This window comes from Lagenorhynchus albirostris, chromosome 15 (assembly GCF_949774975.1).
Source record: "Lagenorhynchus albirostris chromosome 15, mLagAlb1.1, whole genome shotgun sequence".
Taxonomy (NCBI): domain Eukaryota; kingdom Metazoa; phylum Chordata; class Mammalia; order Artiodactyla; family Delphinidae; genus Lagenorhynchus; species Lagenorhynchus albirostris.
This window is the reverse complement of record NC_083109.1, coordinates 68,126,922-68,148,748: the sequence shown is the minus strand read 5'-3', so window position 1 is coordinate 68,148,748 and position 21,827 is coordinate 68,126,922. Positions and strand designations below refer to the sequence as shown.

Here is a 21,827-nt window from a genome sequence, read left to right as displayed (position 1 = left end):
CCCAAAAAGAAAATCAGAGTGCTGTTACCAGAAGAAGGGGGATAGATGTGGGGCTGACACAACAACACACAAACAGGAGCAGACATTCCTGGCAGCATCCCCAAGCCTCCCTTCTATTTCCCATTTCTCTCTGTTTCCCAGTGCCTAGCAGTGGGACTGGGCATGAGAAATGTTTGTTCAGTGGCTGCCCCAATAGTCCCTTCCATTCCCTAAACTTTTCATCTTCACACTCAGTCTCTCTAACTGATCATTTGAGGTAGAAGGTAGACAATTTGTAAATTTAAACCCCTATCCACCAAAAACTTGAGGACTCACAGCTCAGTTTCCCTACCCTCTGCTTTGTCTCACATGTAAGGAATCTCACCACAAATCCAGAGCTTTGACCTCTTTGTAGGGACATAGCTAAGCTTTGTCGGTGTTTGTGAACAAAGACACAGGACACGGTGAATCCTTCAGGCCCTGTCAAACTTGATACCAACAGGGCTGCATTTTAATCCAAGACACCTCTTTCAGCACCTGCGGAAATCTCACATTGCCTCTTACATTCCAGTGATGGGGGAACAATGGCTGAGCTTAGCTGCAACTAAAGAAAGCTCAAAAACAGAGAGATGGGAACCCACCAAGGGACTGTGTTTCAGCTCCCAGTGGAGAAGAAAAGACAGAACTAGAAGGAAATCTTCTGATAGAAGTATGAAAATGGCTTCTTTAGTTTCTCTCCTCAACCTCTTGAAGTTTGTCAACAGAGTGAAAATTCAGCTGTAGAGAGATTCTCCAGTTTTGGGGTCTCAGGACTCCTTTACACTTGTGCAAATTATTGAGATGTTTCTATGGGTTAAATCTAACAATACTTACTGTGTTGGAAAACAAAACTCAAAAAAATTAAAAATATTTATTTTTAAATCATTTGAAAATAATGATAGACCCGATAGCATGTTAACATATGTAACATATTTATGCGAAAAATAGCTATATTCTCTAAAAAAAAAAAGCGAGAAGAGTGGCATTTGGCTTTACATTTTTGCAAATCTCTTTAGCGTCTGGCTTAATAAGAAGGCAGATAAATTCTCATATGTGCTTCTGCATTTGACCTGCTGCCACATGTTTTGTTGAGGTATGTGAAGAAAACCTAGCCTCATACAAATATGTGGTTGACAAAGATAGATGAATCTGAATAGCCTTTGAAGATAATTGTGGATAGTCTCCTTTGATATTACACCAAAACTCGACAAGCGGTAGTTTCTTAACAGCCAGTTGCAATGTGGAGTTTGAAACCATATTCATTAACTTTTTATGCTCTAGTACATTAAAATCCCTTGCTCTTTCTAATTCTGCATCTTGAATGAATCTTTTACCCAGGGATTATTTTTAACGTCATGCATCGGTCATTTGGAAAATATCAACTGAGTCATACAGATCTTCCAAACCTGGCACATTACACAGTAGAAAAAAAAATTACATTCACTCATGGGGGCAGATAGGAGCCAAATTGTAATTTTTACTTGAAACCTTGAATTTTCCCCTTGGCAATAAATACTGTCAGTTGTTCCATTGAAATGACAGGCTCGCTTAGCTCATTTTCGAGAAAGTGTCTGCCAAATACCCAAGCCTGAATAACCATAATTTGCCTGTCAGTTGTCCTTTCAAGTAAATATGGTGTTTCATGGGGAAAAAGCAGCTAGTTCAGCTCGCAACTCGGTTGCACGAGTGCCTTTGCTGGAGACCCACGGTGGCCTTTGGTTTACGACGGAAGTGCTTTACGTGTCTTTCCCATCTTGTTACATACAAGGTTCAGGATTTCATAAAATTAATACCTTTTTGCTGCTTCACCAGGGATGTTTCAAAGTGAAACTAGCGCTTTCTTTCACTGTGAGTGAGTGGTGGTGGTGATGCATACGACGAGAGCTGGAACCATTTGGTTCCATTGCTGTTATTTGTGCTCAGGCTCCAGGAGTGTGACCCACCATTGTTTTTGCATCATCTGTGCAAGTGTCAACATAGTGAAAAAGGCAAATCACATCTTATTAACACTATGCAATAGTTTTGACTTTGCAGACCCCCATGAAATGGTGTTGGGAGGCTTCCCTTACTCCTGGGCTTAACAGAACACATTTTGAGAACACTGGGCTATGACATCAGCATTAAGGACATCAGTTTTCAGATTTAAAAGACCTGGGGTTGAATCTTCCCTCTACCACCACTCACTAGTTATGAGAATTTGGACAGTTACTTCTCTGAGTTCCATTTGCTCATCGGTAAAATGGGTATAATACCCCACAGGGCTCTTGAGAGGACCAAGTGAGATAATGCATACAAGCCCTCAGTACGCTCTTGCTACAGTTATTTACTGGGTGCTAATCGTTCCCCAGTGTGGCTCAGCTGGGGGATATTCTAGAACACATATTCCCTAAGGTTTTGAGCACCTTCATCAACGAGTATGAAAGGAATCGGGCCGAAGATGTATCACCAAAGATCGTGAATCTTGTTTCCCGGTAAGGTCTCTATCAGCTATGTCACTGGCTTTGCCTCAGGGAAGCAAAGACTTGTGAAGCTTCTCGGGGACTCACAGAACAGTGGTATCCATGGCCGGGATGAATCCCTGCTGTTGGCAGATTCCGTCTGATCTGTTTATCACAGGAAGATGGTAAAAACCAACACCAAATTAGTACTTACGTGTGCCAGGCACTGCTCTAAGTGCTGTGCAAAGAATAACTCATTAAATCCCTATAACAACCTTATGAGTAATAATCCCCTTTTTATAGATGAGGAAATTGAGACACAGAGAGATTAGGTAATGCATCCAAAATCACACAACTGTATGTGGTTGACCTAGGATTTGAGGCCAAGCAATCTGACTGTATAGGCTGAGTTCTTAACTACTACACTGCACTGAGGAAGCAGGACAAAAAGGGAGGGAGGAGTGATTTTTCCAAGGTTCCTTTCCCCACCACAGGGTTTATGTTTAAAAAGCCTAATTTTGCTCTAAATGACCTGTTAAAAAACCCTTTGAATCAATCAGAAACACGAGGAAAAATGAAAACTGTACAAAGCAAATACATGGCATGATTTTGAACAACTAGTTAAGTGTTAGAAAGGAGACTCCATCTTTGAATGACTCAGAGATTTCAATGACATTGAAACCAGAAAGGAAAACATGTAATCCTAGAAAACAACTTGGCTTTGCATCACACATCGTCTACATAATCATAATAATGTACAGTGGTTTTCAAACTCCAGAATCAATCTATAGCTCCAGCATGGAAGACATTAGCATATTTATAGAATAGAATGCAAAAGGAGTGAATCTTGACCATGAAGAAGTAAAAATATAACCAATAGACATGGGTAGGTGTGTGTGGTGGGGGAAGGTATGTGGACGTCCTCATTCTACAAAGTGGGAAGCTAAGACATTCTACCCAAGGTGGTTCGAAAAAGAAATGAAGATTAATGTTATTTTTAGAAATTGGAAAGGTAATCAATACAGAGGGTGGAGTGAGTTAGCTAAATCCTCACCTATTATGGCAGGAAGTCAATAGATTATAAATCAAGAAATAGAAGATAAACATATTATTTAGAGATGTGGATGTAACCACCAGAGGAAATGAATCAGAAATGGTTCTAAAAAAAAAAAAAGCTTGCTCTGAGGAGTAGGATTTGGAGCAGGGAAGGGTGAACCCCCTTGAGGTAGATGCTTGTCATTAAAAGCCCTTCCATATGATTTGGTTTTTAAAAATAGTGTGCATGATTAAATGTCTTAATAAATTGTAAGATACTTTTTTAAAGCTTTTGAGTAAATTATGAGTAATTTGACCTGGAAGAGAAAAACATACCCTTCCTAATCTCCTTGACAGAGTAGAGCAGAAAAACAGGGAAATGATATATATTAGAGATTCACCAAACTGGGAGTAGCAGTGGTTCTGGGGGTTAGGGGATGAAACCTTGCCTTGTCTATTTTACTTTAAAAGTTGGTATTAAGAATATGTTTTTGTATTACTTTTATGTTAAAAGTGTTTTAATTATGAAAATACAGTAGGAAAAACATGCCACTCAAAAACATGACAAAAATCAAATATCCAGGATTGTCTGTAAAACAAAACAAAAATACAGTTCAAAAACTTAAAAAAGAGAGAGAAATGTGTCATCACTCAGTTTGTCTCCATGGATCTCTAGAGGTAGGCTGTTTTCCTGTTCTCTTTCCCTTCTGCTTAAGGATGAGAAGCCAGGGGCTCTGAATTCATGTCCACTCCAGCCCCCAACACATGGGAGAGGTCAGTTCTTCTCTGTGTGCCCTACACAAGCCCTCCTCGTGCATTCGGCAAATGTGTTCTGAGCACCTATTGTAGGCCAGGCACCTTGGGGACACACAAGCCCTAAGAGAACATTTCTGTGATGATGAGTCCCCCTGACTAATCCAGGACCCCCTGCCTTATGCACCAGGAGCATTCACCTGGGTGCACTCAGCTTCTTCCCTACATAACTGTGAACTTACCAAAGATGGGACCGTGTCTACTTTATTCTCTGCTGAATCCTTGGCACCTAGCACAGTGTCTGGCACACAGTAGGTGCGAAATAAGCCCTCATAGAGCAGGAGGACCAGGTTGGAGCACCCCTCAAGTGCAAACCACTTACTTCACAGCTCCTACTGCCTCTCCAGACTGAGAAGAGGGACCAGCATGGGAGAAGATGCCAGCTTGAGAGGGAGAAGGGCGTGAATCTGTGAGTCAGGAAGAGGTTGCCCTACAGGAATGATGACTCCAAGAGCTTTGTAAGATCTGGTAAGCATTAGAAACTTCCACGTCATTGTCCTTTCGTTTAAACCCCATTTCCCCATAATGAGAAATACAATACTGAAGACAGTAAGGGACCACGGCTTGTTTTCAGGGGAATAAGGAAGGCAATGCTGAAGAGATGCTATTCTACTGTGCCCAGTCTTAGAGAAGCATGAGGGCGAGGTGAGGCAAAATCTTTATCCATTAGGGCTGAAGTTCTTGCCCGGGGGAAGCAAGGAAGGTCACAGGACAAACTGCTCTTTCTATCAAGCAGCAAATAATGCAGGTGAGGAGAAGACTCAGACATGGCAAATTCAAGAACACGTCATTCCTGGGATTCAACTCTTCCAAAGGCTTCCAGTTCACTCTAAGTCCAAGTTCTTACAGCTTCCTTTTGGCCTCAACACCCTCACCTATTCTCTTTTCCTCCTCACTCATCCTGTTCAACCTCACTGGCTTCCTTGCTCCTTAAACACCCCAGGCACCTCCCCACCTCAGGGCCTTTGTACTTGCTGTTCCTTCTGCCTGGAAGGAATGCTCTTCCCACCTGGCTTGGTTCTTTACCTCTTTCAGATTTGGGGTTAAATGTCATCTTCTCAGGGAAGCCAAACTTGACCACACTGTTTAAAATTTCATCCTCCTTCCCCTCCCCAGTACTTCTGCCTACTTTAAGAGAGTTTGGAGAAAGTCCATGGTTTTGGGCTAGGACTCTCCATTTCCTATGCTCAGCCCCAGGGACTCCAACTGGAAAATCATCGCTGGGGGTGGCCCAGATTGAATTTTCCTTGGTTCAGACCTTATTATCTCTTAGAATCCAACCCCTGCCATTTTCCCACTGCTCAGAGCTAAGCCATCACTCACCACAGAGTAAAACAGCAGAAAAGAGCAATTATTATGCTGTGCAGCAGACCTTTGACTCAGATTAACATCATTGCCTCTTGATTTGATCTTTTTATTTTTCTCTAAACACTTAGGGCATTTTGATTGCAAGCCAGATTCATCTTTGGTGAAAAGTAATATTTTGAAAAACCAGGACTTACTTGATAGTACATGTTTTAAGACATTTTAAGCTGATGAACAGCTCATTGGTTCTGCTGTCCTGTGATTTGCAAAGGGTCAAAATGATTTGTTGTAAATATGCATCTGTATTAACTGCTCAATGCCAAAATCAATTTCCACAGGTGACGGTAGAATCTTGTAATAGATGAGGTGATGGAAGTCACCTCAACAGTTACCTGTGAGCTTCTGAATCACTTTAATTTAGCAGGTAGGTGTTATTGTATTCCAAGGCAGCTATGCCTGATGTTGAATACCATATGCTGTGGAATACAGAGTGGTGGAAATTCCATTTCCTAAACATGCAGGTATCCAAATATACACAGAATCCGAAGCACAAAGAATAGAAACAGTGCCTGCCAGATCTGTGCACAATATATCCCACACAACATGTATTTTCTTTTTTCCTTCCCCAAGTTTGCACCCAGGGTATTGAGGGAATTTTTAACTGAGACTGTTAAACTACTCTGGATCATTTCTGAGGGGGAAAAAAATGGAAAAAAAGTGATGGACAAACAATGTTGAGATCTTCAAGTCATACTTGCTCAAAATACAGGCTGCTGAATTACCGTCCACTGTGGCAGGGATTATAGGATAAATTATTTTAAAAGTAGTTTGTAAGCACATAATGACAGAACAATGATGGTTAGGGATTAGCATGGATTCACTAAGAGAAACTCAAGGTAATTAAATTACCTACTCACAAGCAATAAATTCAACGTATATTTATTAAGAATCGACTATGTGCCAGGCTCTTGTTCTAGATTAGTGGTTCAGGGAAATGTGGTGGATAAAGAGTATTTGGATGGCAAAACATATGTGATAATAGTTCTTACAACACGCAGGTTAAAATGTGGATAGATGGTGTTAAGTCATGCTGCCCCAAGCTCATCTCAGCTGCCCATTTCTAGCCTACTCAGGCCCAAGGTCACTAAGAACCAGACGTGGTGGTACACTCGTCTAGTCCATGTCTCGTGTGGGTTGGGGGCTCTTCCAAGATGTTTATGGCCTTGGCTGCTGCATGAAAATCAGGCTGCAGAACCCTAAGTATGAGAATTATCCAACCCAGAAAACTTGACTCCTGCCTGACACAGAGTATAAAGCTCAAAGAAGTCAAATGAAGGATGTGCCCAAGTCTAGTCCTCAGGAAGTGGGACAGCCACAAACATAATGGCACCCTCAAGTTTGCAAACACCCCAAGTCCAATGTAGAAGATGCAAGAATCTCCAATAGTCTGCTCACCTGCGTCTAGTTAGACTCTGGAAAAGAAACACTGTTCTTCCAAATGATTGGTGTTGCCTTTTATTTTTTATTTACATTTGATCCGGAGGTGGTGTTTCTTCACAACCTACTGCTATAACGTCTAAATCTTGCTAGCTTTACCATATCTTTTCCTTGATCTTGCTTTCTGGATGTGGAATAAAAATTGACAAAGGCTGGGTTCATTATTTTTCACAATAGTTCCAGTCGTTGGATGGTTCAGAGCCAGTGACTGACATCAAACTCTCCTGGATATAGGAGTGGGCAGGTTGGAAAAACCCAGCCCACCAGCCCTGGGCAGTGCAGTGTGTGGTGATTAAGGTGAAGCTTCTGGTTCAAGTCCAGCCCTGCCACCACCTAGCAGGTGATCTTTAATTCTCTAAGCCTCAGTCTCCTTATTGGTGGAAGAGCCCTGCTAGTTGTACACTGGGCTATTATGAGAATCAGTTGCATCTCTTTATACTAGTGTTTATCCAAGCAAGTAGAGTACAGTAATGAAAGGCGGCATAGGGTAGGGTTGGAAACCCAGCTCTGCCTCTTACTAACCACATGCCCTCTGGGTCCCCATTCCTTCATCTGTAAAATGGGGATAATAATAATGTCTACCTTATGAATAAGGCACAAGGATTAAATGACGTTTGTCAAGTGCTCACATAGAACAGTGCTTGGCATAGAGTATGTGTCTGTTAAATAAATAAATAAATGCTCAGGAGTTAGCCCAGAAATGAACGTGCAATCTGCCCCAGTAATTGTAGCATGGCACACAGAAGGTGTTCGCTAAGTGTCAGCTAGTTATTATTTTACTATTTCCTCGGCACCTCTTCCTAGGGTTCTCATGACCCATTCTCTCTTTCTGCAGCTTCCTTAGATGCAACCCCCAGGATCCATATTATCATCTCACCTGCTTACCGATCCCAGGAGGAGGGGCAGATCTACCCAAGAGGAAGCAGGCCCTCTTGTGCAAACCCAGGAAGTAGCCCACAGATGATGTAAGGAACTTACTTGTAAGGAACTGTCTTAAGCCAGAGAGCTTCTAGTGCCAGACATTTCTGTTCATCTGCATTATTTTAGAGCAAGCCTCAGTAGACCATCAAAATGGTATTTAAATCCTGGATTCTTTCTCCTCCTTCATCTCTGTTTTTGTTTCTAGTTTTCTTTTTTTTTTTCTTTTCAGTTTCCACAGGTTCCTCTGTTCCTTGCCCCATAATGTTAATGTTACTTAGGGTTCTGTCAGTTTCCCTCTTTGTGGTCATTGGGGTTTCTGTGGCACTTCTTGTGTACTTCCACGTCTTCAATTACCATCTATGCTTGGATCATCCTAAGTGTCAAGCCAGGTTTCATCTCTGTCCTAAACTCTGTATTAGTGATTCTTAACACTTACGGAGGATGAGACTCTTTCTATAAAAGTGCCCATTCACATCATATTTTTCATGAAGTTTCATAATCATATGAACCTCATCTGTGGAACTATATGGATGAATACCTCTGAGTAGACTCCCAATACCTGCCGCCTGTTGTGGACCTCAATTTCTTCACCCTCACCCACCCCGTAACCATGTCTGATAGAGTTTACCTTCAATCTGTCTCTAGCGTCTTTTTTTTTCATTGTCATCAGAACACAGGTTACCAAAGCTTTCTTCTTTTGCCTACCCCAGCAGATATTGCTCCCTGTGTACCTGGCCAGGGGCTTCCTTCCCTAGAGACCATCAGAGGGGAAGATCTCATTGACTTTCTTTCAACCTCTCCATGGCTCAGAAAGAGGACAAGGACTGTCTGGGCAAAGAACTAAGTGAGAGTTCTTCGGGAAAGAAAAGAGAACCCAACAGAATACCTGATCTGAAGAGTCTATGATAAAGGCAAAAGGTATAAGAAAAAAAGAAAGCAATTCAACATTCTTGGGAAAACAGAGGGTACTTCTAGAAATAAAATGTTATTATCGATTCCTGCTATGAGATATAGCAGGGATTGGCTAACTTTACTTTTTCTGTAAAAGGCCAGACAGTAAATATTTTAGGCTTTGCAAATCAAGTAGTAAAATCAAGGATGCTATGTAGATATTAATACAACAGTAGAGAAAACAAATTTCCATAATTTTTAAATTGACAACGTTCAGAATTATAGATGCTGAAATTTGAATTTCTTATCATTTTTATGTGTCATGAAATATTTTGAGATGTTATTTAATTTTTTCCTACCATTTGAAAACGTACAATATATTCTCAGCTTGTGGGTTGCACAAAAACAGGCAATGGGCCAAATCTGGCCAATGGACTGTAGTTTGCCAACCCCTGAGAGGTAATTACATATCACAGTGCACATACATCATTAAATTTTCAACTTTTCGAATTTTAGAGACAAAGCATGATGACATATATCCGTTTATTGGTAAGTCTCAACTAAGTGGTAGATAAACAGGCACTTGTTTTATTTTGGCTTTCAACTGTGTTATGTCCAATCCCTCATTTTCTTAATGATATTTTGGGCCGATTTCATAACTTTACAGTCACTTTTGGTTGTTAAAACTTCCAATTGCATATCTGATTGCAAAGCTGTATCCCTACTCCTCCCTCTTTTATTTTATTTTTCTCACTGTATTTATTTATTTATTACTCCTCCCTCTTTTAGATGGGAATACCTTTAATATGTTGTGGCAGAGAACAAGAAGGAAAAAAAAGGCCAAAAGTGCCACTTCACTTAGCTGCGTGAGGTTGCAAACCATTACTGTTCATTGCTACTGTTCCCCCAGCTGACACTAATGGTCAGGTTCTCTGCACACAGGAGTCTATATGTTGACTTTCCGCCAGAGGCACATGCATTTGTTATTGGAGGGCCCTGTGGGGTCTTCCCACTGCAACTTCCTTCCTGATGTGAGGTGCCTGAGTCTGGTCAGTCTTTTCCATCCCACCTTGGCTCCCATCACTGGCAACCCACAGCCCCATGCTGCTGGGTCTGCAGTTGGCCCATACAGTACCCTGTGAACATTTTTACAGGCTCTCCTCCCTTTGGGTGGACTCAGTTCTGGACCAACATGCATGGTTTGGGAAGCAGAGCATGAGCTGATTCTCAGCCCCTGCTTGACCCCTAGGCCAGGTAGCTCTGTGCAAGACAACACCTTCATGGGCTTCCCTGGTGGCGCAGTGCTTGGGAGTCCGCCTGCCGATGCAGGGGACATGGGTTCGTGCCCCGGTCCGGGAAGATCCCACTATGCCGCGGAGCGGCTGGGCCCGTGAGCCATGGCCGCTGAGCCTGCGCGTCCGGAGCCTGTGCTCCGCGGCGGGAGAGGCCAGAACAGTGAGAGGCCCGCGTACCGCAAAAAAAAAAAAAAAAAAAAAAGACAACACCTTCATGAACATCACGTAGCCCTGTCTAGGGTCTTCTTGCCTAACAGGCTGCTCTCTTGGGTGGGATACTGACAAAATGGCTCAAGCTCTCAAGTATCCACCATAGATCCACTCAACTCAGAGATCTCTCCATTCTAAACAGGCGGACCTGCTGCCGTTCCCTCTCTCAGCCCTGGTCTTGCCTCCCAGCTTCCTTGCTAAAATATGCGCATGAGCAGATGAGCAGTTGTGCTGCCTAAGCTAATATCCAATCCAGGAATGAGATGCCAGTCTCTCTTTTTTCCAGCCACCCTCAATCTTTATGAATGATTCTTCTTGGAGCCACAGGTAAACTCACTGAGGAACTAAAAGTAGTGGAAGAAAGGGTAGTGGTATAAGAAAGTGGACTTATCATTTGTCTTAGCTAATGAATCTTGTCTAAAATGCATGAATCAAGGACTACTGGTCAACGTATTATTTAGAGGTATGAAGGAATGAAGGAACCACAAGACACAACTAAGAACGAAGGCAGAAACAGATGAAAAGTGCTTGCTAATTTTGCTTCCTCGTTGTATAGGTAAGGAAACTCATGCTCAGAGGTTTAGCAATTTCCAAAGTCTTGTAGACGGTAAATGGCAGATTCAGGTAAGAACCCAGTTCCACCTGACCTCAAAGCCCGTCCTACTATCTGATATTCTTTGTGGCCACACATAAATTGTTAAAGGCCCATTTGCTCCTACGCTGAAAAAGTAGACTCTGGCAGGGTCATGGGATGAAGGAAAAGGAAAACAACCTTGGAGTTTTGTAGGCTTTTTTTAACCTTAGAAACATTGGTTTTCATTGCAGATACTTCCACGTCGGAGTATAATCAAATCGTTAAAAACATAATTCTCATAAAATACACAGTGAGCTTATGTCAAGTTTTATTCATCAGTGAGGGAACCAGCAGAATGACAAAGCTGGCTCAAAGGAAGATGTTATGTACTTTTTTTTCAAAGAAAAAAATCTGAGGGTCTTCCCTGGTGAGTCAGTGGTTAAGAATCCATCTGCCAATGCAGGGGACATGGGTTCGAGCCCTGGTCCGGAAAGATCCTACATGCCGCGGAGCAACTAAGCCCATGCACCACAACTACTGAGCCTGCACTCTAGAGCCTGCAAGCCACAACTGCTGAGCCCACGTGCCACAACTACTGAAGCCCGTGCTCCTAGAGCCCGTGCTCCGCAACAAGAGAAGCCTGAGAAACCTGCGCACTGCAACGAAGAGTAGCCCCCACTCGCCACAGCTAGAGAAAGCCCACGCAACAAAGGCCTAACGTAGCCAAAGATAAATAAAATTAAATCTTAAAAAAAAAACTGAAATAATATCGTTACGTTATATATAAAACTGATTAATGTACTGGAGGGTGAGCAATAGTCCACAACATTTGAGGTTATCTCCTCTAATGAACAGAAATCATTTGTACCTCTACTGAACTAAAAAATATATGTGCATCTTCCCAAGTTTTCGACAAGTAAACATCTAACTATACAACTGGGCCTGAATCTATAATAAAAGCTAAGTCAAACAAAGGTACATTCGCCCGGAGAATTAGATGACCACTTAAGTAAGCTTGTTAGATACTGCTCTATGACATTAAACATTAAAAGGACACACTCATCTTTTTGCCTGATTCTTGTTTTATTTTTTTCTTGATGTGTGCTGGTTACCCACACCAATCATCCATGCTAATAGCTTACATTAGTCACCCAACCTTGAATTGCCCGTCATTTGCCTTTATTCCAATCCAGAAATAACATCTCAAATAATTAAGCAAAAAAAAAAAAAAGTATTTCCAAGCTATCTACTTTCTAGGATGGGTAGAATCCTAGGGTCAGAAGGCTGGGTTTGAGGTAGAAAAAAGAGGAGTGCTTTCCATCAAGGATGACGCAAGTAAGAGTAAGATTCAAAACTATTTAACCACAAGTAGGACACAGACGAGCCAATTAGAATGGGTGCTTCCATAGGGCTGGAACTTGATCGTGATGGCCCTGCTGGGCCAGGTTTTAACCTCTTACTTGGTGGGTCTAGTGGATGTTTGAGAGGTTCCATGAAGGGCTTAGGGCTACTGGTGGGGGTTTGGTGAGGGACTTGGACCAGTTGTTGTTTATCAACAGGGAGGGAAGTATTTCAACATTTTAACAAACTGTATGGCTATACAAACATGTTCTGGCTGAATATTAGTCATGCTCACACCTCAACCTCTGCCACCTTCCCCATCCTGACTTGCCCCCAAACACAGTCATGGTCAGTCTCCCCCATCCTGTCTTAAGACTTCAGCCCATTTCTCTCTTCTATCTGCCTCATGGGCTTTAGGGTCAATGTAGAAGAGTGGAGAGAAAGGAATAAGGAGAAGGTCAGGAGTAGGGAAGAGAGTAAGAGTGTTCTAATGCATACTGCACCCACGTCCAAGGGAAGGTGCAGCATTAAATCTAGGACAGGGGGAGCAGAAGTGACTACTTGGTACTGTTTCTAAGCTCTAGGGATATAGTAGTGCCCCACACAGACAAGGATCCCTGTACTTATGGAGTTTATATTCTGCTGGGGGCAGATAGGAGATGTGAAAATTATGAGTTAATATATGTGAAAGCACCTAGCATGGGCTTGGCACATAGAAAATACTTATGTCCTTCTCCCAGCCTTGTCCTCAACTGTGCCTCTGAAGCTTCCCTGAAGGCTTCTGAACACATAAATAAAGCTGGAACCCCATCTGGCTGAAAAAGTCAACCATCTGGAGATTTGGAAATATGGGGGAATTTCTAATGACTGGCTAATTTATTTTTCAGTTTTTCAGCCAGATGTTTGATGTCATCCAGGCCCATCTGTAGCAGAAATAGCAGTTTATTGAACCTCTTTTTCATCATTTTAAGTTCCCTGTCCTAAAATCCTAAGTGGGCTTTCTTTTCTTAGTAGGCAATTTTTAAATGAATTGAATAAGTGATTATTGACTAATAAAGAGCAATTCAGGAATCAAAAATGAAAATGTCAGAAATTTGGATTTAAGGGGGCTTTGAGATAATTTTCAGGGCTCAAAAGGCGGCCCATGGGTCAAATTCAGCCGTAAAGTGAGTATGGCTTGGCTGGCACTGCATGTTTAAACAGTTAAACTAGTTGCCCACATTTTAAAAATCAGGAGATTTAACATGTAGCTTTTTAAAATTTGGAATATTGGGCCAAGTTTGGTATACATTTCCCCAGAGTAAAGATCGACTCAAGCCACACAGTAATTGTTTCCAATGTGCCACAGTCTGCACCACTCTCTGTTGCCCACACACTGAGACCAAGTTTCAGTTACCTTATATCTTCTCAAACACACTCTTACTCCTTCCCCCACCCCAATATAACTGAGGTAAGAGGACTGTGAAATGTTTGTTTCACACTTTACATTACCTGCCAAGTCCACAGGGACCTTTGGATTTGTTACTTCCTAATCTTATCTGAAGCTCTCATTTTAGAACTGGGTAAACTGAGGTCCAAAGGAGGAAATAACGTACACAGTTCACATAGCTATCAGTGACAGAAATGTGATTAGCACCCAGGGCTCCTTGCTACTAGGCCAGTGGTCTTTCCGTGATCTAAACACATCACTTTGATTATAACTAGGACTTCAAGAGGTTTCTTAATGAGAGAATCACATATTGAACACGTTCTCATTCAAATTCACACACCACCATTGAAAGCACGCAGCAGGTAGGGGCACTGCTTTGTGAATGCCTTGCGTGCTTTCCAGCTAACGAGTCAGGCATTCATTCTGGCTTCCAATTGTGGGTGTCTCTACATAGGTCGATTGTTTTTTCATTCAAAGAGTGTCCTTTGCTGCCTCTGAGTTTTTGCCTGTCTGGTGGCTCCTGCCCCCCTGCAGAGGCCGCACAGGCATGCTGAGTGTTCTGGGATCTGGGGCTTCTGAATGGAAAAACCCATGTGTCAGGGCATTCTCACAAGCTAATATTTGTACCAGTAGCAACCTATCCACTAGTGCATGAATTAATGCTCCCTAGCAAGTGTTCAGTGAAGCAACATGGCTTAGGTGAAGTAGTGTCTGCTGAGTTTAGGTATGTGACCTTGGGCAAGTTATATAACTTCTCCTGGCCTCAGTTTTCTCATCTGTAAAATGAGGCTAATACTTTTACCTGCATCATGGAACGCCTTTGAAGATGAAAGTCATTTTTTCAAAATTCTTAGCACAATCCTAGCACATAATAAGTGCTAAATATAAATGACTTTCTGGTGAGTTATAGAAATGAAAACTGGAAATATCTCTTCTCTCACTTGAGAGACGTGATCCTTCCTAACACACAGGGTCATTCCCAGACCCATTGTAAATGCTCAGCATGTGTTGGCTTTAATATGGTAATTGCTTGGAGGAATTTTAGAAAATTAAGATTCCAAGTGATCCACCACAGACCCATGGAGGCAAAGAACCTAGCTGTGGGGGCCTGATAATCTGTTTTTTAAATCTCCCCATATGATTCTGTTGACTAGTTAAGACTGGAAACAACTGATGTAGTTTTCTTACACTTGAATATCTTTGGTGGTAGACCACTCATAACTTCTGAAAGCTCCCCGTGCCATAATAGATAGTTACTTATATTGAGGTAAACACTGTTTTCTTCTGGCTCCTACTTCTAACCCCTTGAGGCCACATAGAACATTTTGAATCTTTTTTCCGTATGACAGCCCTTCAGATATTTGCAGACAGCTGTCATGTCCCTTTGGGGCATTCTATTCTTTTGTATGAAATAGCCACATTTTCTCATGACTCTTAAAAAAGTACGGTTGCCCGCCCCCACCGCCCCAGTTATCCTTTAACACTTAAAGGACCAGAAGAATGAGGATGCTGAGGCTTTGGGAGACAGGACATACTGAGCAGGAGATGGCTGTACACCTTCATTCCAGCAGAGGATGGGTGCTGCTGACTGCATGTGTCTTCCCATGCAGAAAGCAGAGGTCCCTGCAAATTCCTTGAACACTTGATATGTTCATTACATGAAGGAAGATCTTGGCTTCAGATTTCAGCCAGGCCTATCTAGGTGTTGAGTTTATGGGTGTACACATAGCTAAAATTTTATTGTGATTCATTAAAGTTTATGCATCTTACTGTATTAATACTTCAAATGTAAAAAAAAAAAAAATAGCTGGGCCAAATTGCATGGAGACTGCAGGAAATTTTCTCAGAAGAATTCACCTGACCAAGAACATATCTTAGATTAATCTAATTTCTTCTTGATTCAAATTCTCACTTCTCCCACTAAGCCCACAGAATACCTGGGTGGGGTTCCAATTCCTTGTACAAACTGTGGGTGTAGGAGATGATGTTGGAGAAAAGAGAAACCATCAGTTGAGAAATTCTGAGCAAGGATTCAGGAATTTCAGGCCCTAAGAGGGGAGGTCAAAATTGGTGATTAGTTTTGAATTCCCAGGTTTAGGTCAAGGGGGCAGAAGAATTGGGAATAACTGACACTTGGTCTACGTATGTGCCATTTCTGGATTGGGAGGCACCTCAGATTTTTTATGCCAACCCTGGAACCATGTAAGCATCAAAACATCCACCAAATCTCAACTTTATAAAAGATGACTCAATTCTTTATTGTTAACATAGGAAAGGGAATTATGATATTTCCTTAAGGTAAATGACTTCACCATATCTGAGCACAAATAATCACAGATATTAGATTTTTGTCAATGTTTAGGAAAGAATTTCCATCAGTACCTTGGATACAATAAGAGCTTTGCTTAGTGCTAATTCATGACCACCTATTCCAAATTAATTATTTACCAGACTAATATACTGAGGGTTGGATGGGTAAATGTCTTAGCCAAGGTCACACAGATAGTTTGCAGCATTACCCACGTCTTCAGACATCAAATACAGTAATCCTTGTTGCATTTAAAGTAGTCCTTTCCTACCTGGGCTTCCCACCAGTTGCAAATTTGCAATGGAAAGAGAATCAACTCTAGTAGTGCTACAGTCAGGAGAGCAGTTTTTCAGAGTGTCAGAACATGGGAGGAAGGCCAGGCAATGATGCAACATTACACTAGCAAGTGATGTAATAGCATGATTTCCTAAGCAATTTACATAAATGCAACTTCTCAAGAAGCCCTGACGAATGCCAGCCAGTAGGAATGCAGGCATGGAGAACCAATGGCAGGCAGGGGAGGAGAGCACATAGGAAACACAGATTTCCTTGCTCATCACTATGACAAGATTCACAGATTCCTCAGAAGCCTGAGAAAACTCCCTTCTGCCCCTCTAATCCAGTGCCTTCCCTCAGGCACATAGGCTCTAAAGAGATTTGGTTTCCTTCTCTATTTTTCTGTTTACTCCTACTGACATGCAGGCATTGCCCAATGATGCTGAGAGTGACTCCTGGTGTACTGAAAGCAAGTTTAGTAGTGAGACAGGCTACCTAAGAGCTTGACATTCTAAAATTGGTCTGTCCTCTTCATTATAATTTAGAATGAATCCTCAATTTTTTGAATTAGAAGTGGTATGCTGTGATTCTCAGAGAATCAATCTTATGCAAATGTCATAGAAATATATTTGTTGGGTTTGCAGATGCTTTAGGAAAGAAGACAGGTGGACACCAAATACCAAGACTTCAGTTTTGTTTTTTGATCCCAAATGGAGAAGTATTAATAAGTGTGTGTGTGTGTGTGTGTGTGTGTGTGTGTGTTTAGAGGTTCATATATGTTAGTCTGGAACTTGTTGGCAATGGAAGTTCATGAAAATATCTAGTTAGACCAAACTCAGAAGAAACTGATAAGACTATGTTGAGAAATAAGGAAATAGCGCAGAGTGTGCCAGGCTAGGTCAGAATCTCTCTCTCTCTCTCTCTCTCTCTCTCTCTCTCTCTCTCTCTCTCTCCCCCTTCCCCCTTCCCTCCTTTTCTCTTCCTTCACCTCTTCCTCACTGAAATGCAACTTAAGCAGAGCCAAAGACCCCATCTCAAGCCAGAGATCAAAGCAAAGCAGTTCACAATACACCTAGAGATTTTAGATTTGAAGACATTTTCTCAACTGCAGAAGCTGCCTAGAGTGCCACAAAATCTCATCTCATGAAGCTTATACCAAAAACAATCAACAGGACCCAACCATTTTATCCCACACAGGATTAGTCTTGCTTGGAACAATCTGGACGTCTGCACATTCTCGGCAATAATTTGAACTATCTCTCTTTCCCCATCACTGCCTCCATCTCCCCAACGACACATTGGAATAGCAGAATATCAGAAACTGGATTATTTAGGGCCATTGAGAGGAATTTGTAAATACCTTCTAGGCAGCAGGTCCTCCACAGCCCTGAATGGGTCATTACTTCTTCATTCTTCCTGCTGGTTTCATTATCACTTGTAGATTTAGTCCTGCACACACCTCTGGAATATAACCAGTAGTCCGTGCCCACTGCAATGGTCATTAAACTAAAAGCTGCGAAGGCTCCCACAGTAGTGATCAACATCTGGATTCCTCTGTCACACATCCTCATACTTCTTCATGGTACTCTAGATGGCTGGGGGTTGGAGAGGGAGGTTCAATGCCAGAGGGGAAAATCACTCTGCAGCTGGGTAACCTAGGACAGGCCCTTCCAAAAATTCAGGTCTCCTTGTGTCAGCATCCACAGGGACTTTGGGAAAGCTGGGATTTCCTGTCTGGAGCTCTCTCCAGTTCCCTGGGTCGCCTATGGCCCTCGGAAGGGTGCAGGCTCCAGGAGGTTGGTCCACATCACTGCTGCCTTCTGAGGGTCCCTGGGTTCCTTTCATTCCTCAGGAGCTTGGTGAGCATGAGGGTCCGTGCAGGGCATGGCTCTGGAGCCTGGAGCTGCCAGCTCGGTTTGAGATGCGCCTGGTTCCTCACAGCCCCGGGAGACTCAAGGCAAAGAAATCCAGAGAGGTCTGTGTGTGTGTGTGTGTGTGCGTGCGTGCGTGTGTGTGCGAGCGCGTGTGCTGGGGGTGAGGGCGGATGGCAAAAAATAGCGCTGCTGGGAGGCGAGTCTCTGAGAAGAGTGTTCATTGCTTCCCCAGCCTCCCAGGAAAGCTCTCCGCCAGCTCCCGACACCCCCGCTCAAACTGGAGAAAAGACAGTCCCTGGGCGGGGGCCGAGAGGTTGCATTGGAGGGCAAAGGTCTGCGGTGCTGAAGGGACAGCTCCCCGCCTGTTGCCCCGCCTCCGCCTTCTTAACGCCCAGTTTTAAGCCCGTGGTGCTGAAGGGACAGCTCCTCCGCTGCGGCTGCACCCTCCGCCTTTCCAGCGCCCGGGCTAGAGACCTGGGGTACTGAAGGGTCTGTCTTCTCCCCTCCCTTCCCAGGCCAGCCAGCCTGCTCGGCTCTGCCTAGTCAACCCACGCTCCGCGCAAAGTTTCGGGAGACCAGGGCAGTCAGCGCCCCGGCTCCGTAGCGCTGCAGCACGACCCTGATCCTCCTCTCCCGCTCCCGGAAGGGTTAAGGAAAGGGGAAAGGGAAAGGAGCCCGCAGCGCACTCTGGCGCTCTCGCCGCTCCCACCCGACGCGGCATTCCCCACCCCCCCCCCACCCCCAAGGAGCCAGGCAAGTTTGCCTTTTGCTGCGGGCGCCGCTGGAGCCCATCGGGGAAGACCGAGTCTTCTTAAAGGGGCCGGCGATTCCGGGCGACGGTTCTATGGCTCACTTGGGCGGGCAAAGAGTGTTGTCATAGGCACATCTGTGGATAGTCTGTCTCAATTTGGTTCCCCAGAAAACAAACCAATATGTCTACCCTCCTTTCTCTGGAGCTCTGGTTTACACTGGAGACAACGTGCTCAGACCAGACCCGGAACTGTTCATATACCTATGATCATGTATTACTAAAAGAGAGAAGGAGCTAGAAGTATGTAGACTCTCTTATATACATATTAGGGATTTGGGCCGAGGGGGTGTGAGAGTGTGGTCTCTGAAAACACATATATTTTAACAACCCTACATTTTGGGGGTGGCAGTGGTGATGGATTCAAGGAGGGAGAGTCGCTGAAAATGTCAGATTCTCTTCAAAGGTCCCTGGGATGTTCATTTGTTAACATCCTTGTCTAAGTTAGACCAGGAGGCAGGTGAAGTTGGGTTTGCTTTCCTTGTTAGTCCAAAGTGCAAATGTCAGTTCATACCTGAAAGCTAGTGAGATGCTTCCTTAGAAATAGCCAATGTTGCAATGTTGCAAAGGATCAGCATTTAATTTAACTAGCTTTTTGTTACTATGTATTCTGAGCACACCGAATACACTAAGGACAGTCCACAGAATGCCCTCATTATTTTCTTTCCTTTGGCATGATGGTACAGATACCCAGAGGTCAGGTGTTTGGAATTGAGGCTGCTTGGGTTGTTTCTGCCGTCCCCGAGATGTGTTCATAACCAACTGTCATATTTGAATGTTATTTAACTGGACAAAAAAGATAATGGTGCCATCTCTGGCTCTCCATCTGAGAGCTTCTATCTGGGTGAATGAGTTAGCAGCAATGCATGGAAGAGTTCTCAAATGCAGCTCACAACTGCTTGGTGACTCTGCTACTTTTTACTCTTTTTTTTTTTTTGGTTTGTTTTTGGTCTCAAGTTCACTTAAAGGCTTGGTTCTTGGTGTTAGATATACCTGCGCAGGCATGTGTATGTTTGAATATATAGTCATCATGTGACTGTGTTTGAATGTTTACCTGTGCCATGTTCAATTTAGTTATGAGTTCTGAATGACTGGGAATTTGTTGTAGAAGTAAAGCAGGTATGTAAAGATATGTCTGTACCTGCTTGCAGTTTGCTGCAAGCAAACTGCAGTAAGCCTGTTTGCTGCAAATGCATAGCTGTGTGCATTTGTGGGTGTACACGCTTAAGTATAGGTATAGTGTAGGTTTATGCACCTACATGCACTTAATTGCATATGCATGTGTCGTGGATCACAAACACTGATTTGTGGGCAGGAAATAGAAATACTGAAATTTTGCCACATAACCAAAATAGAACAGATAAACTTGGGGCCAAGACCACAGCTAGTCATATCCCAGAAGAATGATAGGCGGTAATGGGGGAAGATGTACAAGGCCTTCTATAAGTTACTTATTGTTTTTTCTTTCCTGAAAAGAAAAATTGCTTCTCAGTAAATGTCCTTTTTTTTTAAAGGAAAAAGCCATATGTAACATGGAGGTGAAGTTGGTCTTTCCTGAGAAGGGTTACTAAATTAGTGAAATTTTCTTTCCCCATCTCTGAAACTTAAATAATATGAAGCAATTAATAATGACCAAAGCAGCTGTTCCAGGATCTGTTTGTTTCTTCTCTTCTTCTGATAAGAGTGAGAAAGGTCTTTTCCCAAAACAGGATCATGTGATTGGAAAGTCAATGGGCTTTGGGCTTTGGAAGAGTGTGCTCCAATCACTCCATTCACCAGACGCACAGTAAAACAAAAGCAGCCCCCGCTCTATCTCCTTGGTCTGTAATATAAGCCCAGGTAGACGAGGTATGGTTCCCAGAAGGTCCAGAAGAAAGGAATCAGGCATCCAGGTGGACAGTGTGGGGTTGGGGAGAAGGGTCAGGAACTCAGGCAGATGAAGGGGACAATCATGGGTCAGGATGTGGACAATTTTTCTGAAGGAGAGAAAGGGATCAACATAACAAGAATGAAACTTTATACTGAGCCTCTGGTTTGGTTTGACAGGAATATCCTTTACAACTCCTGCCCAGGGCCAAAGCTGATCACAGAGAATGAGAAGACCTGAACCTGCATCTGGAGAGAGGCAGAACACCTGACTGGAGTGGGAATGCAGAGACAGGGAAGCCGTCAGTTAGTTCCTGATGATGCCTCCCCACTTACTAGGGGGTGACCTCATCCTTTCATTCAATTGAATGTGTGGGTGTGTGTACATGTGTGCGTAGAATAGGCGGCTAAGCCTAGATGTAATTGCTCATTTTCACCACTAGAGGGCTCTTTCACCAGCTCCATAAGGGACCCAAGAGATTGAAAGCACATCTTTCCTTATAATGATGGAGCCAGGCTCTTTCTCTGTGTTTGCAGATGACCTTCTTTGATCCTACTAATGTGGCAGGAGACTGGGAGGCACTTAAGCAGTTTGAAACTGATGTTTGATTCTCTTATTAAGGCAACTTTCCACCCCTCCTCCATTGGATTCTTAGGTAGTAGAGTAGCTGGCAAGGTGGATTTGTGCTTTTTTCTGTTCATCCTCTCATAGGTCGGAACTACCCTCATGTCAGAAGGAGTCAGTGCCCCCGAAAGTGGCTGTGTCATTTAGGAAGGAGTACCGGCAGCTGATTCAATTCAATAAATGCTCTGTGTGAGTGCCTACTATGTACAAAGCATTCTGCTTAGCAGTTTGGAGAATACACAGATATAGTTCCTACCCCCCAAGGAGCCCATTACATAGTAGGGGTTATTTTGTTAGTACATT

At 43.1% G+C, this 21,827-nt stretch overlaps 1 protein-coding gene across 1 annotated transcript in view; it reads right to left on the bottom strand.

Annotated features, from left to right (window-relative positions):
* Positions 1 to 17,922, bottom strand: part of CACNG3 (calcium voltage-gated channel auxiliary subunit gamma 3) — an 82,466-nt gene extending 64,544 nt beyond the window's left edge. The window contains exon 1 of the mRNA XM_060123796.1: positions 17,712 to 17,922. Coding sequence (XP_059979779.1) covers positions 17,712 to 17,922 — 211 coding nt within the window. The remainder of the gene's footprint in view (positions 1 to 17,711) is intronic.
* Positions 17,923 to 21,827: the final 3,905 nt, after the last annotated feature.